This window comes from Pongo abelii, chromosome 1 (assembly GCF_028885655.2).
Source record: "Pongo abelii isolate AG06213 chromosome 1, NHGRI_mPonAbe1-v2.0_pri, whole genome shotgun sequence".
NCBI classification, from domain to species: Eukaryota; Metazoa; Chordata; class Mammalia; order Primates; family Hominidae; genus Pongo; species Pongo abelii.
In genome coordinates, this window is record NC_071985.2 from 140836801 (window position 1) to 140853572 (window position 16772).

The following is a 16772-nucleotide window of genomic DNA, read 5'->3' on the forward strand; positions in this document are numbered from 1 at the left end:
TACAATGGTAAAGATTTGACATGTAACTTAATGTTTGTACTCATCATAGTCTAACCTGTATTTTACTTAGTTGTAAATGCCTATTTTTCCACCAATTTGTGAGTTTCTTGAAGTCAAGTCCCACGCATTTAAAAAAAAAAATCTTTGCTCACATGGAGCACTTATCATATTATATTTAGAATAGTAGCAATTGGTTTTAAGACTAGGTTTTGTCTTTTACTGCCTTGGGAACTTGAACAAGGCGCTTAACTCTTTGATTCTCTTTTCTCATATGTGAAGTAGAGACAACAGTACCTGTCTTATGCTAAATTTCACAAAAAAAGTATTTTGTGGAGCTCTGTAAGTCTAAAAAAGTCCACTAAATATTGGTACTGAGTGGATAAGAAAATGTGGTACATATACACCATGTAATACTACCGAGCCTTAAAAAGGAATGAAATAATGTCTTTTGCAGCAACTTGGATGGAGCTGGAGGCCATTATTCTAAATGATTCAAGAATGGAAAACCAAATACTGTATATATTCAATTCACTTATAAGTGGGAGCTAAGCCATGAGAATGCAAAAACATACACAGTCAAAAAAAGGAACTTTGGGGATTTAGGGAGGGGAGAAGGTTGGAAAATGTGTGAGGGATAGAAGACTATATATTGGGTACAGTGTACATTGTTCAGGTGATGGGTACACTAAAATCTCAGACTTCACCACTAAAGAACTCACCCATGTAACCAAAAACTGCAGGTCTCCCAAAAGCTACTGAAAAAAAATCATTAAAAAAAAATACTGGTACTACTACTACATTAGTAAATGAACCTGACTCTTCTATTGAACGGAACTATAGCTGGGCCAATAATTTGTTAATTATTCACTGACCAACAAACTAATATAAAACAGTAAGCAACAATACAACACAGTCTTTCATTAGCTAAAACACAGATTTACATTTACTTTTTTTTTTTTTTTTTTGAGACACAGTTTTGTTCTTGTTGCCTAGGCTGGAGTGCAATGGCACGATCCCAGCTTACTGCAACCTCTGCCTCCTGGGTTCAAGCGATTCTCCTGCCTCATCCTCCCAAGTAGCTGGGATTACAGGCATGTACCACCACGCCCAGCTAATTTTTTGTATTTTTAGTAGATTCGGGGTTTCACCATGTTGGCCAAGGTGGTCTCGAACTCCAGACCTCAGGTGATCCACCCGCCTCGTCCTCCCAAAGTGCTGGGATTACAGGCGTGAGCCACCGTGCCCGGCCTCACATTTACTTTTTGTAGTGGTATCTCACCAGCTGATATCCTACACTTATTTTCTCAGTTAGATTTTGACGTAACTTCTATGTAACCCAGTCTGATGTTATCCTTCAGGGTTCACGGGACCACTAGGAGGTATTTATATATACATAGGAGGTCCGTGAATAATGTCATACTGATTACCGTTGTTTTATTATAATGTTGATGAGGGAAAAAAGGATTCCTGGCCAGGCCATTGTCTGTGTAGAGTTTGCATGTTTTCCCCATGTCTGCATGGGTTTTCTTTGGACACTCCAGTTTCCTCCCACATCCCAAAGATGTGCACATTTGGTGAACTGGCATCTCTACAATGTCCCAGTATAAGTGAGTGTTCTGTGCTGTGAGTACACCCTGCACTGGAATGGTATCCTGTCCAGGGTTGGTTCCAACCTTGGGTCCTTAGCTGCAAGGACAGGCTCCAGCCACCCACAAGTGAAACCAGAAAAAGCATGTTGGAAAATGAATGAATACAGAAATTACTGTAAAGTAAAAATTCACAAAGTATATGGTGATCATACAAATATATGACAATAAGCGATGCAGTATAAAAACACTCCTTGAGCCTGCCACATTTGTGATTGCTTTGGAACTGCCTGTGGTAGGAGGTGCTCTTTACAATTTTTGCTTTGCAAACATTTATTCCTTGATTTAACCCACCATTGCTACTACTGCCACTCACAGATTCACCAAAAACTGGGTAAATACTTAACCTTGTTTTTATTAATATTTCTGAGATGTATGTATAGCTCACATTATTTCAATATTCAATACAAGAAGTGTCCTGGGTCTTTACTAGAAGGCTGATGATCTTTTTGTGACCAGAAATATGCCATAGGAACTTAACTCTTGTTCATATCCATTAGTCTGTAGTAAAATTAGTTTTGCTATACATTGTTTTGCTTAATGTCAAATTAGATTCCAAGATTCTAAGATTCCAAGGACCCATCAATGACATCAGTGCAGACTTATTGTATAAAGAAATTTGTTACAGGGAGTTGACCTTACACAATTGTAGGAGCTGCTTATACAGCCTTTGTATCTGATGGTGTAGTTTGAATTCCACAGGGCAGGCAGATGAGAAGAGGAAAGATGGATGTAATGTTGGGGAGAGTGAGAAAAAACTGACACCAAGAGAATCAGCCGGAATTGACAAGGATGGGCTAACGTCAGTCTTACTGCCTCCAATCTGGACGCTATGGGTATCCTGCAGGAGATGCTGGTGCCTTTCATTATGGAGCTAGACATATACCTGGCCTGGAGTAAGAGAAGCTGAAGGAGGATACAGGGCAAGGAAGAACAGTTACAGATCTGGCTGCAGTGAGCCAGTAAATAACTTTCCTAGTGTAAATGAACATTGCAGTAGTGTTCCAACCTTCCTAGTGTAAAAGCCAAAAATAGCTGCTGTTTCACTCCCGTCCTCCAAAGTTCACACAAAATTGTCTCTTTTGGCCACTCTAACTAGAAACATACAAGAAGGAAATTCTGCGAAGTGTAGTTGACCCTAGTCAAACTAACATGTTACAGAGTCAGCATCTTGTCAATCTGGCAACTATATACGTCTCTTAAAACCATACTTAGTTCCCAAATGAAGAAAGTAACAGTCATGCTTCCATCTAACATGATACAACTATCCCTCCACACAACAAACATGCTAACCCTTTCCTTCTAAAAGAGAGGATACGAGTTCCTTTTTTTGTTTTTAGGAGATGATCATTCTTCAATCTGATTCAGTTTTCTTTGATATCTGTAACTTAAATATGTAGATACAAAGTTAACTATTATTAACATGTCTTATATTAGAGGATGGGGAATGAGACAGCAGGAGGAAAACAAAAATATTTGATTAATATATAGACAAACATATATTAAGAAGGAATATGAACGTTTATATCAGAACTACTGCAGTGTTCACTTCTGTAACTCCTCACGTAGCTGTAGCTGTTATTTTTACATACATTTTTCTACTAACCACTCCATATTTCCTTTGTCCTCAGCAAGTACTTCACTGTTCATAGTTTCTTATCTGGAAGGGTAGCCCAAACTTTATTCCTGAAAAATCATCAGCACTGCCTAAACTGGGTTCTTATAGCTTTCTATTGATTTTACTCATAGAACCTGGGAGTACTGCATTCCAGATGGACTCTACATTATCCACATCATATAGTAGCAACTCAATTTCCTCTTGATAGGCTCAATCTATCAATAATTCCCCTTCTTTGCCTGTGGGTTTACAGTGGCTACAGGAAGGCAGTCTCAACTTCCAGTTCAACAGAATCATTACTTGTGTCCCCACATGGAAACATTCTTCTTTTGGGGATTAAGCCTTATAAATCAGCAGAGCCTAAAGTTGTGAGGAAAGGAAGCAAAAATTTTGCTACTGAATCACTAGGAGTAACTGTGTGTGGTGCCACACCTATTTCCAAACTTTGGTTTTTAGGCCCATGAATCCTGGCTAGAGGAGAAATAGCAGCATAAATCAAAATCTGATTTACAGCATGTATTGCATCCTGGAGGATACTGCCCCAGCCCCACAGGGCATTGCCACCTAGCTGGCACTGTAACTGAGTCTTCAAAGGCCTTTCCTCCATACTATCAAGCCAGCTGCTTCAGGATGATTGGGATCTTTCTAAGACAGTGAATTCCATGAGCAAGGCCCAATTTCTATACTTCATTAGCTGCTAAGTGAGTACCTTATTCAGAAGTGATGCTGTGTGGAATATCATGATAATGGATAAGGCATTCTGTAAGTTCATGGATGGTGGTTTCGGCAGAAACATTATGAGCAAGGGAGGCAAATCACTATCCAGAGCAAATGTTTTTTTCAGTGAGAACAAAGCACTGCCTTTTACAGGATAGAAGTGATCCAATGTAATCAACCTGCCACCAGGTAGATGGCTGATTCCCTTGAAGAACGGTACCATTAAGAAGTTCAGTGTTGTACCCAGATCCACCTGGGTGAGTGGGTCAATACTGCTGAGCCAAGGCATAAGCGTTTCTCTGTGGGACCATGTCTGCTTTGTTCATGAATCAATATAAACATCCTAGTGGTTCTGCTTCTCTGTTTCAACCCTGACTGATGAGCTGGGTATGCAGAGCAGTTTCAAAGGAACTGAATCTTAGGATTAGGTTATCTGAATTGGTTCACACCTCTTGCTTTTACAATATTTTACATTTATATTTCAATCACTGAAAGTACTATACAAAATTGAATAAACTTTTTAATGGCAAACACACAAAAGAGTATTCAGGTTATACTTACTAAGGACTGAATCAACATATTAAGACAACTTTTCTGAATCTCAGGAGGTATATTTGCAAAGCTTCTCTCAGACCAAAATCTTGCAAAATGCTTTACAATCCACCTGTTAAAATCAAAGAATACCAAGTTAAAGAAATTAAAATGTTTTTCATTATAATAGTCAATATTTTGGTTTTCAATTACATAACTGTACATATATATGACCTAATACTATTAATTTTATGAACCCTAAAATGGACTTTATATTCTCTTTCCTGTAAACATGTATTTTAAATCCATGTGCACAGATTTTAACATAATTAACCGTGGTTCAGCTAAGATAAAATGATCCCAAGTATCTTGAGTAATATCTAAATTAATACTCTGCTTAGTGGTGAAACTAGTTCAGCACTAAGCTACTTACTTACATTGTGTCCGAGAAAATAGGCCAACTCTAAAGTTCCCCACAAAATTAGAAGAACAGAAAAACAAAATCCCTAAATTAATAGTATCAGCATTACTTAACATAACTTACTTCATGCAGTCAGCAAAAAGACTTTCCACTCCAACTGAATGAGCAATAATCAGGCATTCTAGTATAGACGTCAATGTTCTGGGAACAGGCTAAAATTGATGGAAAACACCATATTTATTCTTTTTCAATTTACAAAGGCTAAAAATATTTAGTTCATAAAGATAATCCAATTTATGTACCTAAATTGCAGAACACATACAACTCAAAATTTGGTAAATTCAAAATTTATTTTCTATATTTAACTCTTTATCTGAAATTAACTTCTGCTGGTACTGAGGCTACAAACATGCTCTAGTCAGAGTCTTTCTTTTTTTCCTTAAAAACACCTTTCTACACAAAAACCTAAACATGAATGTTTTTAGCAGCTTTCTTCATAACTGCCCAAACTTGGAAACAACCATGTTGTCCTTTACTAGATGAATGGATAAATAAACTGTAGTACATCCATGCAATGAAATATTCAGCTCTAAAAAGAAATGTGCTAACAAGCCATGAAAAGACATGGGGGAATCTTAAATGCGTATCACTAAGTGGAAGAAGCCAATCTGAAAAGGCTATATACTATATGATTGCAACTACATTACAGCCTGGAAAAAACAAAACTACAGAGACAGTAAAAAGGTCAGTGGTTGCTGGGGGTTAATGGGGAGGGAAGGATGAGCAGTCAGAGCACAGAGGATTTTACGGCACTGAAAACACTCCGTATGATACTATAATGGTAGACACATGTCATTATACATGTGTATAAACCCATTAAATGTACAACACCAACAGCGAACTCTATTGTAAACCATGAATTTTGGATGATAATGTGTAACTGTATGCTCATCGGTTGTAACAAAGGTACCACTCCAGTGGGGGATGTTGACAATGGGGGAAGCTATGCATGTGTAGAAGAAAGTGGGTATGTAGGATATCTCTGTACCTTCCTCTCAATTTTGCTGTGAACCTAAAAATGCTCTAAGTTTTTTTTTTTTTAAGTCTGTTATTCTTTTAAAACCAAGTGTCACTAACAACTTTTAATTTTATGGCATATCATTTGAACTCTTTTGGCTGTCAGAATGCACACAATTTTTATTCTAATTTATTTTAGGTTAAATATCTTTTTTAAAGCCAAAGTGGTATAATAATTTCTAGCATATCACATTGCAATACAACATGGTCTAATCTGCTTCCTAATGTATAAATATAAATTAAAGTAATTGTGCAATGAGAGGCCCTATATTGATCTCAGATAAGAAGAATTTAATTAGATCATAATTACATAATGTATTTTTTTTTCTTTTGAGACAGAGTCTCACTCTGTCTCCCAGGCTGGAGTGCAGTGGCGCGATCTCGGCTCACTGCAATCTCTGCCTCCTGGGTTCAAGCGACTCTCCTGCCTCAGCCTCCTGAGTAGCTGGGATTACAGGCGCTAACCACCACGACTGGCTAACTTTTTGTATTTTTAGTAGAGATGGGGTTTCACCATGTTGGTCAGGCTGGTCTTGAACTCCTGGCCTCATGATCCACCCGCCTTGGCCTCCCAAAGTGCTGGGATTACAGGCGTGAGCCACCACACCCGGCCTACATAAGGTATTTTTTTAAAGCACATATACAGAAATAATAAATGAAAACAAATAAAAGGTAGATACAAGTAGTGAAAACAACTCACTTCTCTTGTTGTTACATATCTTTGCTATGTATTGCCCATGCCATGTATTTTCATGTTTTGGATGTTTCTAAGCACACTGATTTCTCAATTAGGTTGAAGAGTTTAATTTCTCTTTATACACTTAATAAAGACCATCAAACAGCCAATTTGTATATCTAGTCTCTAAATGTGTATTTCTAAAGATCTCCTCTCTCAGAGAAGAGCAAAACCTTCTTTGGAAATGTCTCCAGCATAGTCCTTCTGGCAAGGTCAGTGATTTCCAACTCTTTATTTATGAACTGCTATTAATTTGATTTTCTAATACCCCTCTCCTAAAAGTATTATATTAGTATTAAAAAAACTGAATGTAGGCCAGGTGCAGTGGCTTACACCTATAATCCCAACACTTTGGGATGTCGAGGCAAGGTGGATTACATGAGGTCAGGAGTTCAAGGCCAGCCTGGCCAACATGGCAAAACCCCATTTCTACTAAAAATACAAAAATTAGCCAGGCATGGTGGCACATGCCTGTAATCCCAGCTATTCAGGAGGCTGAGGCAGGAAAATCACTTGAACCTGGGAGGCAGGTGGAGGTGGCAGTGAGCTGAGATCCCGCCACTTGACTCCAGCCTGGGTGACTGAATGAGTGAGACTCATCTCAAAAAAACAACAACAAAAAAGAAATTGAATGTAAATATTTTGCTTTGCATATTAACAATTTAAACAATTAAGATCCCTTTGAGATAACTGGAGATACATTAAGTTATATAAAACATATACGTGTGTGTATACATATGTGTGTGTGTGTGTATGTGTGTGTATATATATATATTTTTGTTTGTTTTGTTCTGTTTGTTTGGCTCTGTCACCCAGGCTGGAATGCAGTGGTGTGACCATGGCTCACTGCAGCCTCAAACTCCTGGGCTCGAGTGATCCTCCTACCTCAGCCTCCTGAGTAGCTGGGACCACAGGCACATCCCACCATGCCTGGCTAATTTTTTTTAAATTTTTTGTAGAGACAAGATCTCTGTTGCCCACGCTAGTCATAAACTCTTGGGCTCAAGCAATCCTCCTACCTCAGCCTCCTAAAGTGTTGGGATTATAGACATGAGCCTCCACGCCTGGCCTAAAGTATATTTTTAATTGGTGACAAAAAAAAAAATGTAAAGCCTACCAAAATCCTATAAATGAAGTCCAAAATGTTTAATTGTGTAAAAGGCAGGATTGTGAAGCTAATGAAATTATTGAAGCTAGCTTGCTAGGAGTTCTGGGGCCGGTTGCCCATCACATTATACCCATATTTGTATTACTGTATAACATTGTTATAAAAGTTTATGATATTTAAGTCACAGCCAAAAAATTGCATAATTAAGAACTAAGGCTGGGCACAGTGGCTCACTCCTGTAATCTCAGCACTTTGGGACACCAAGGCGGGTGCATCACCTGAGGTCAGGAGTTCGAGACCAGCCTGACCAACATGGTAAAACCCCATCTCTACTAAAAATATAAAAATTAGCCAGGCATGGTGGCACGCATCTGTAGTCCCAGCTACTGGGGAGGCTGAGGCAGGAGAATCGCTTGAACCGGGGAGGTGGAGGTTACAGTAAGCTGAGATCATAACACTTGCACTCCAGCCCAGGTGACAGAGGGAGACTCCATCTCAAAAAACAAACAAACAAAAAAAAAAACTAAAAGTTCAAAATTATATATATTCAAAAGTATATTTATAAAAATATACATTAAGAAATATAAAGCAAAAATTTTAAGGATTAGGTCAACAAAACCAGAAATTGTTCTCTCAAATATCTATTACCACAGCAAAATAGACAATATTAAAATAAGTGGCTGGGCGCAGTGGCTCACGCCTGTAATCCCAGAACTTTGGGAGAGCGAGATGGGTGGATCACCTGAGGTGAGGAGTTCAAGACCAGCCTGACCAACATGGTGAAACCCTGTCTCTACTAAAAATACAAAAAATCAGCTGGGTATGGTGGCACGATCCTGTAATCCCAGCTACTCGGGAGGCTGAGGCAAGAGAATCGCTTGAACCTGGGAGGTGGAGGATGCAGTGAGCCAGGATCGTACCACTGCACTCCAGCCTAGGCAACAAGAGCAAAACTCTGTCTCAATAAATAAATAAATACATAAATAAAAGCAAAAAAATTTTTCAACAAAATACCATACTGATAATTAAAAATAAACTCCATTTTCTGTTGTTTTATTAATAATATAAACAAATATGTCTTTTGTGTTTTTAAAATAAAGTGAATTATTTAAAGTAAAATACAAGAAGCTGCATATAACCCACATATACTCATCCACATATTAAAAAAAAAAGAGGCAATGGTCCAAAGACTACTCATAAGATTATTTTTACAACTTTTAAGGCTCTTAAATAAGCTTTAACTGGCTTACTGAAGAATCTCAGCTCAGAGAAGATACTAACATGAGACTTTTTATTTTCCCAACTAATGCTTTCAACCATGCTATGTCAAATCTCCCCTTTTTCCCATCCCTTAATGAAACTGTAGGCAGATTCCAATAGTTTCTGGATACTATTGTTATTGAAATTCAGCACAGTACTATTTTAACACCTATTTCTTCATCGTATCTGATTTAAATCTTTCCCTCCCCATTGCTGACTAGATTTATGGTTGAGACATGAAATAGGGAGTAGAGCATGGTCTGATCTCCTGCTCCTCTATTTTCTGGGTCAAATTCGTATGGAAGAAAACTATAGATGGCTCTGGTCACCTTATGTAATTAAGCAGAGACCAAGATGATAGTAGGGAGATGTCCTTAGCTTTGTTCTAATTCAGATACTGGAGGGCCTTTATTGATATAATGGCTCTTTTAGTGGCAGATCAAGCTTCAACCTGGCCTCCCTGTGGGTAAGAACTCTTCAAGTGGCTCGTGATGCACAATACCTCCCAAAGTGGGACACAGTGTCATCTAGCCCTGTATCAGTCTCCTCTAATTTTCATGAAACCATTAAGGTCCTCCTCCTTCACTGTGGACCATGTGTAACGGGGGTGCAGAGTGGACTCCTCATACTTTTTTTCTCTGTTTGACAATAACTGTAGTCCCTTATACCAAGGCTAGTTTTGGCTTCTCCAGCAAGCCTTCTCTCTTTAGAAATCTCCTCACTCAAGTACATTCTCACTGGCTTCTCAGACATATTCCAAGCTCTCCTAAGAAATTTCTTAACCACTTTCTCTTCATCTTTGATAGAAGCTCCAGGGTCGGATGGTTTTACAGATATGGTTAACGTTCATCTAGAGGATGAGAAGACATCATCTCCTCATTGCAGATATTCTCTAGCTTTAATCTTTGTGATTTACTTGGATCCCCCTAACTTTCACTTGGTTGGAAATATGAGGGAGATATATGAAGGAAGAACCTTTCACTAGAATTCCTCACTTTCTACAAAGCTGAGGACACCACCAGCTGCCCTCCTTCTTCCAAGTCCCTTATTTACAGAGGCTGAAGTGAATGGTTCGTTAAAGGAAGTTGAAGGGTTAACTATTTCTCAGTAAACCTTGTGGGATGGGTAGTGTTCGTGGTACTAGACCCAATTGTTTATGGCTTTCGTTTAGCACATGGGCTGCTTCCGCAGCTACAACTTGTAGGGAGATAGAAAAAGACCTACCCGAAACAAAAATCTAAATTTAAGCATTATTAAAACCACCTAATTAGAGTTCACACAATGCATATTATTGCTTCAAACATCAGTAAGAGAGAAATACAATGTAAAAAGTTAGATTTGTTTTTCTTGATTATAAACGTAATACATGTTCTTTGTAGAAAATTTTAAAAACATGGAAAAGCATAAATAAGAAAATAAAAACCTACAATCGCAGAATGTATTAAAACAATGGATAATCTAAGAATAATATATGAATGGCTTCAAAATGCATAGTATGAGATCTTTCTTTAGACATTTAACTTACCTTTGCAGTAACTAAAATTAAAATTAGTTAGTATCCATAAGTCACCTGAAGAGACTGGCATAAGAGAACTACATTCCACCCCAAGTCCCTGCTATAAAGAGAAGTGGTAGAAAGAAGGAGTACACTTTCAGGAGTAAGAACAAATAAAGCACTGTGTAGCCCTTTGATAAATGGGGAAAGTAACCTTAGTTCTTAACTTCCTTTCTCCTAGTTCCAAACTCTGAGCACCTTTGAATTATACAGGATACTCCTACTCAATCCCTGCCCTCCCATCAATTTTGTTTTACTTAAAATTATTTGAATTAGTTTCTGATTTTTGCAAGCAGATCATATGTATTATTTCTCAACTGGAGTTCTCATTAGTTAAATTTACTTAATATTTTAAATATTTAAAGCACTATTACTATCAGAGTTAAAAATCTAGTAGGTAATAATGGATGACAATGCACTGGATAAAAGATTTCTGAGGCTCAATAATTACCTTCTGAAAGAAATTACAGTAATCTCTTCTTAAAATATAGATTGCTACTTCTTTTAATCCTTCTAGTCCATACATATCAGCCATATTGAGTATCTGACTAAAATAAAAATAGATGCACTGTTAATTCTCCAATTTAAAAATCAAGGCACAACACACACTAATTTATTGATAATATATAGTCTTTTAAAAAAAGAATAATCTGAAATATTTTAATTCTAATTTTCTGCCTTACATAATATATACCCTTTATGGATTATAAACAGGGCATAGGCCAAAAGTTGAAAGCATTGACACATGATTTGATTAGTAGAGAACAAGAAATAAATCTGGAGATGTCTCAAATTCCCTTCATATACTAAGTGACATACAGAACAAAATCCAAGAAACTGCTTTAAAGGCTGTAAAAGTTACAAAACTCTCTGCAACAAATTTGTATAATAAAAGTTTCTTGGCAGGGGCGGGGAGACAATTCACTAATGTCTTATCATATTGAAAATGTCTACAAATAACCCTAAGATTGGAGACAGCATCCAATGACCAGAGTTTCTTTTGCTTCTTTCATTTGACAAGTATTTCTGAACACCTACACATACTTTAAGTACTTAAGAAGCCTACAAGCTTTGAAAGAATGATAAAATTTTGTATAGGTTGCCAAGGGATAAAACCTTAGTAGTAAATCCTGGGACTCATGGTATGTTCTCCTGAAAAACATATTTATTCAGTTTAAAATTAAAGGGACTAAATAATTTTTAAAATTAAAAAAGTAGCTTTCATTTGTCTGATGTTAGAATAGCAAGAAAATGGAAGACATCCAGAAAATTAAAAGAGCACGGTGAAATTTTACTCCCAAGTAGGATTTCAGAAGCTTAGATGGTATTTCACTATAGCGCATTTAAAAATCACAGTTGTTGGTCTTTAGGATGCCCTATATTCTTTTTTTTTTTTCCCCCAAGAACAGGGTCTTGCTACAGACCCAGGCAGATCTCGATCTACTAGCCTCAAGCTATCCTCCCGCCTCTGCCTCCCTAAGTGCTGGGATTACAGGTGTGAGCCATCGCGCCTGGCAAATGCCCTATATTCTTTTTTTTTTTTTTTTTTGAGACAGAGTCTCGCTCTATCACCAGGCTGGAGTACAGTAGCACGATCTTGGCTCACTGCAACCTCCACCTCCCAGGTTCAAGCGATTCTCCTGCCTCAACCTCCCGAGTAGCTGGGACTACAGGTGCATACCACCATGCCCAGCTTTAAGTAGAGACGAGGTTTCACCATGTTAGCCAGGATGGTCTTGATCTCTTGACCTTGTGATCTGCCCGCCTCAGCCTCCCAAAGTGCGAGAGCCATTGTGCCCGGCTGCTACATTCTTAAATATGTTTTTTCTTTTCTTTTGCTGTTTAGAAAAGATATCCTAAAATTTAAAAAGTAGTAATTTTCAAAGTTTGATAAAAGTTTAATCAATTTATTGATCTATAAACCATAATTTATAGCTTCTTCTAAATTTAAGTCTAATAAAGACTGTTCTCAATCTTATTACTGTGAGTTGATAAGTCACCTTTTCTTCTAAATAAGGTGATTTGCTTATTGTTTTTAGATGTTCTCAAAACATACTGAAGATATAGTAAAATAAATTATAAAAAGCAAAGTTTCTACTTAATTAACACTTTGCAACACAGCTCAACAAAGCAGAACCTAACTCTTTTACATTTTAAATTATTAAAAAGGAATACATACCCAACATTAGTTTTGTCTGGAATGTCCAGAGTTCCTCCATATATAAAATGCATCATAACATTCAGTTCTACATGGCTTATACTGAAAAATAAAAGAAAACTCAAATCCAGAAATAATTAAGGTTTAACTGATATCAATGATTCATTCTATTTTCCCATAAACTTCGAGCCAAGATGATCTTCTAATCTTCCTTTTACCTGAAGAATATATTCTTCAAATAACATCCATGCAGGTATATCATTAATTTAAACAGAACTACAACAATGGATTTTTATATAAGTTATACAATGTTATTCGTATGTTATCAAATCATTATTTATTGAGCATCTTCTACCATAGACTTTTAAAGTTAGAAAACACTTCTAGTCACTGTCCAACCTCTGTCTCATTAAGAAATCCTCTTCTCAGCACTTTCAACAAACGCCCTCTGGTCTTGCTTAAAGCCTCAAATGCACAAATCTATTCACTAGGAAGATTCTTGTTATGCTGCACACATTTCTTAATTTGTAACACCTGTCAGTGGCTCTAAGATTGGCCAACGTACTCACTATGTAGATGAAAAAGAAAAGGCATGACTTAAGAGGTAGTTTGGAATGATAACCTTTATGTCCAATTGAGTGCCATGTCTCAAACTCTAAATTCATGACCTTCTTCTTACTCCCCACGCCAAACTTAGTCCTCTTTCTGTTATTCTCATCTTGTTGAGAGCACTGCTGTATAGCGTCTTGCATCTTACTCCAGCCTCTATTCCTCTGTACTAAAGGGAGTGAATTATGTGGTTGGTGGACAACCACTGGTTATCAGTTGGGAGGAACTCCAGATAAAAGGTCATCTGATATATGTTCTCCTTTCTTCTCTGCTGAACCAGTGGGAAGAGGTGATGGAGAAGAAGTACATCTGCCATGCAGATTCAAACTTTCTCTCAGGTGGGCTGTTTCAGAGGGATACAGTAAGCAAGCCAACTTTGGCTCTTGCATTAGAGCACATTCTACAGGTTGAGCATCGCTAATCTGAAAATCAGAAATCTAAAATGCTACAAAATTTTAGCATTTTATGAGAGATAGTGACACCTTTGCTTTCTGATGGTTCAATATAAACAAAATTTGTTTCATTCACAAAATTATTTAAAATATTGTATAAAATTGCCTTCAGGCTACAAGGTGTTGTGTAAGTTGATTATACAAATTGGATCATTCTTTTCATACCCAACTAAATCAGAGTCAAGTTGTGGGGGGCAGAAGCACTTGGGGTACATAGCATCTGCTTGAAGAATTGAATTTTCCACAGATCCAGCTGCAGAAACAGCCTGCTGTAACCCTAAGAACTGTTTTACCTAGTAGCTGCTGAAACAACCTGCCTTGACTAGTCTTACCTACCGCCTTCACTCAAATCAGAGTTTGCCAGCTCCCAAAAGCTTCTCTAGTGCCAATGAGCTTTCTTTCCAAACAGTACATGTTTCTCCAGTAAAACCCCCAACCTCTCATTGCTCTTCAGACATACGGAAGATCACAGCAGTCTGTGTGTAGGCTCTGAATTGTAATTCTATGATTCTCAAATAAAACATTTAATTTAGAGATTTGTCTCTATATTTTATTTTGAATTTGACAGTGTATACGAAACATAAATTTTGTGTTTAGACTTAGGCATCATCCCCATCCCCAAGTCCCAAGATTTCTCATTATTACATATGCAAAGATCCCAAGATCTGAAAAAATCTGAAACACTCTGATCCTAAGCATTTCAGATAATGGACACTCAACCTGTACTGCTTTAACAGTTTTTATCTGTAATAAAAGAAATGTTTTCTTACTTCACTTACTGATTATTTTGTCTTACTCTGAACAGGAAGGAAGTACGCTATTTACTGCACCCCTTGAAGACTCCAACAGACCTTATTCATCTATATGCCTAAGTCAGAACCTGAGGTTCATCTTAGTCCTCTCCCTCACTATGTCCTGTCCATCATTTGTACCTTCCAGAATTTCTTGAGTTCAGCCTCTGCTCTCTATTGCCTCTTTCACTGCCCTGGTTCAGCCTCTTATTTTCTCCCATCTGTACTATGACCGTATCCTCTCATACAGGTTTCCTGCCTGGAATCTTCCACTTGCATCCCATTTCCCACATAGCTATTAGAGTGACTTTGCTAAAATGAATATACGATATAGTATCCTGCTTAAACTCTTCAATTATTCTATTTTAAACTCTAATAAAACTCTTCAATTATTCTCCAAAGCCCATAAAAGAAAGTCCAAATTCCTTTATCATCTGACCTCCAGTTCTCCCTCTCTAGCAGCTGTTCCAAGATAACTGAACTTACTCATTTTCTATACCTGAGCTACTTACACTTCCTTATACATCTATGTCTTAGCACATACCGTTCACTCTGCTTAAAATGCTTTCCCTCTCCACTTATTTTATCTTTCAGACACAAGACATGTGGCTTTTTATCCCTGATTGTTTCCTAATGTACCCAAGGTGAAAAAAAAATACTGAATGTTAAAAACAACAATTATCTATTGAGAACTTATGAGCCAGTCCCTGAGCTAGTAAGTATTCTGAATGCTATTGGCTCATTTAATTACCATACCAACTCTACAGCAGATACTACTATCAGTCTCATTTTATACATGAAGAAACTGAAATTAAGTAAATTGCCCAAGATCAAAATGCACTGGAATTTAAATCCAGGCAGATTGAATCGAAAGCCTGGGCTCTGAAGCAGTATACTACACACACTTCCATTATCACATTTATCAAACTGACTTGCAGTATTTTTGTTTACACATCTGTCTTTCCTTCTGAACTGTGTTCTGCAAGGGCAGGGTCGTGCCATTTATCCTTGTATCTCTGATAACAGCAGAATGTCAGCAATGATTCAATACCCCCAGGATCAGAAGAATTTCCTTTCCCCACATAATACTGGACCTCTGCAGTAGAATCATGATCTGGACAGTGCTGGCAAGATCCCTACAGTTTGTTAAGCATAGTACCTAATATCTGCTAAAGAAACAAAACGAGGAAGGCAAGAAGAAAACAAATGGCTATGTTCTCAATGGCAGGTTCATAAAAAGAAAAAGAAAAAAAAAGAAGAAAATAAGTGGAGTCCCCAGAAAGCAGGAATCAGAAAGGTGTTTGCTTTGATTCTATGGCCTTAAATAATATATGTTCAATAAATGTTTGATAAATGTTTAACGAATGGCTTATTAGGGCACTTACAGCATCTTCTCAAACCTTCAGAGGGAGACTAAATTGAAAATACAGAAATACTTTTCCATTAATTAAATAAATATTTACTGACCCCTACCATGGCTAAGTACTAGTTTCTGCTGATTCAAAATTCTGCATCTTTAATACTTGGGAAATAAAGTCAAATATCTAAATGTTCTCATTTATGTACTACAGATATGACAATATTTAATCTCAGAATAATTAAGCATATTATCTGTAGTTTGCTAAAACACTAGCATAATTACTTGAATGTGTAATACTCTATATACTTTTCCTCAGAATTTCAAGAACGATTCTTATCAACATTAATAAGAATTGGCTATTTATGTTGAAATAATAGTTTCTTAAAAAATACTTGATATGTTAAGCAAAAGATAATGACTAAATAAAAATAAGTCATATTAAAATAAACAGCAAAATCTAGACATTTGAACCTATATATCAATATATATACTATAAAAAGGGTAAGAAATAGTTTTCCTGCTGTCCTGAGAGATGTTTTACTAAGCTGCATTCTCATTATATTTTAAGTCATTTGTATTGTATTTTTTACTAAACGTGTTTATAAAGACATGATCAACTGGCCTAGAAAAGCAACTAATTGTTTCAATAGCCCATAGTTTAAATGGAAAGATTTAAAGCACTATTCCCATTAAAATGTAATCAGAATAAAAGCTTACAGGAGATGAAAACATT

General features: G+C 36.9%; 1 protein-coding gene across 4 annotated transcripts in view; it reads right to left on the reverse strand.

The window, feature by feature from the left end:
- Positions 1 to 16772, reverse strand: part of BTBD8 (BTB domain containing 8) — a 104311-nt gene that overhangs the window by 32499 nt on the left and 55040 nt on the right. For all 4 annotated transcript variants that reach the window (XM_054531162.2, XM_024237260.3, XM_054531172.2 and 1 more), the window contains 4 exons: positions 12849 to 12929; positions 11121 to 11217; positions 5057 to 5145; positions 4543 to 4645 (listed from right to left, as the gene is read on the reverse strand). In XM_054531162.2, the coding sequence (XP_054387137.1) occupies positions 4543 to 4645; positions 5057 to 5145; positions 11121 to 11217; positions 12849 to 12929 (370 nt within the window). The remainder of the gene's footprint in view (positions 1 to 4542; positions 4646 to 5056; positions 5146 to 11120; positions 11218 to 12848; positions 12930 to 16772) is intronic.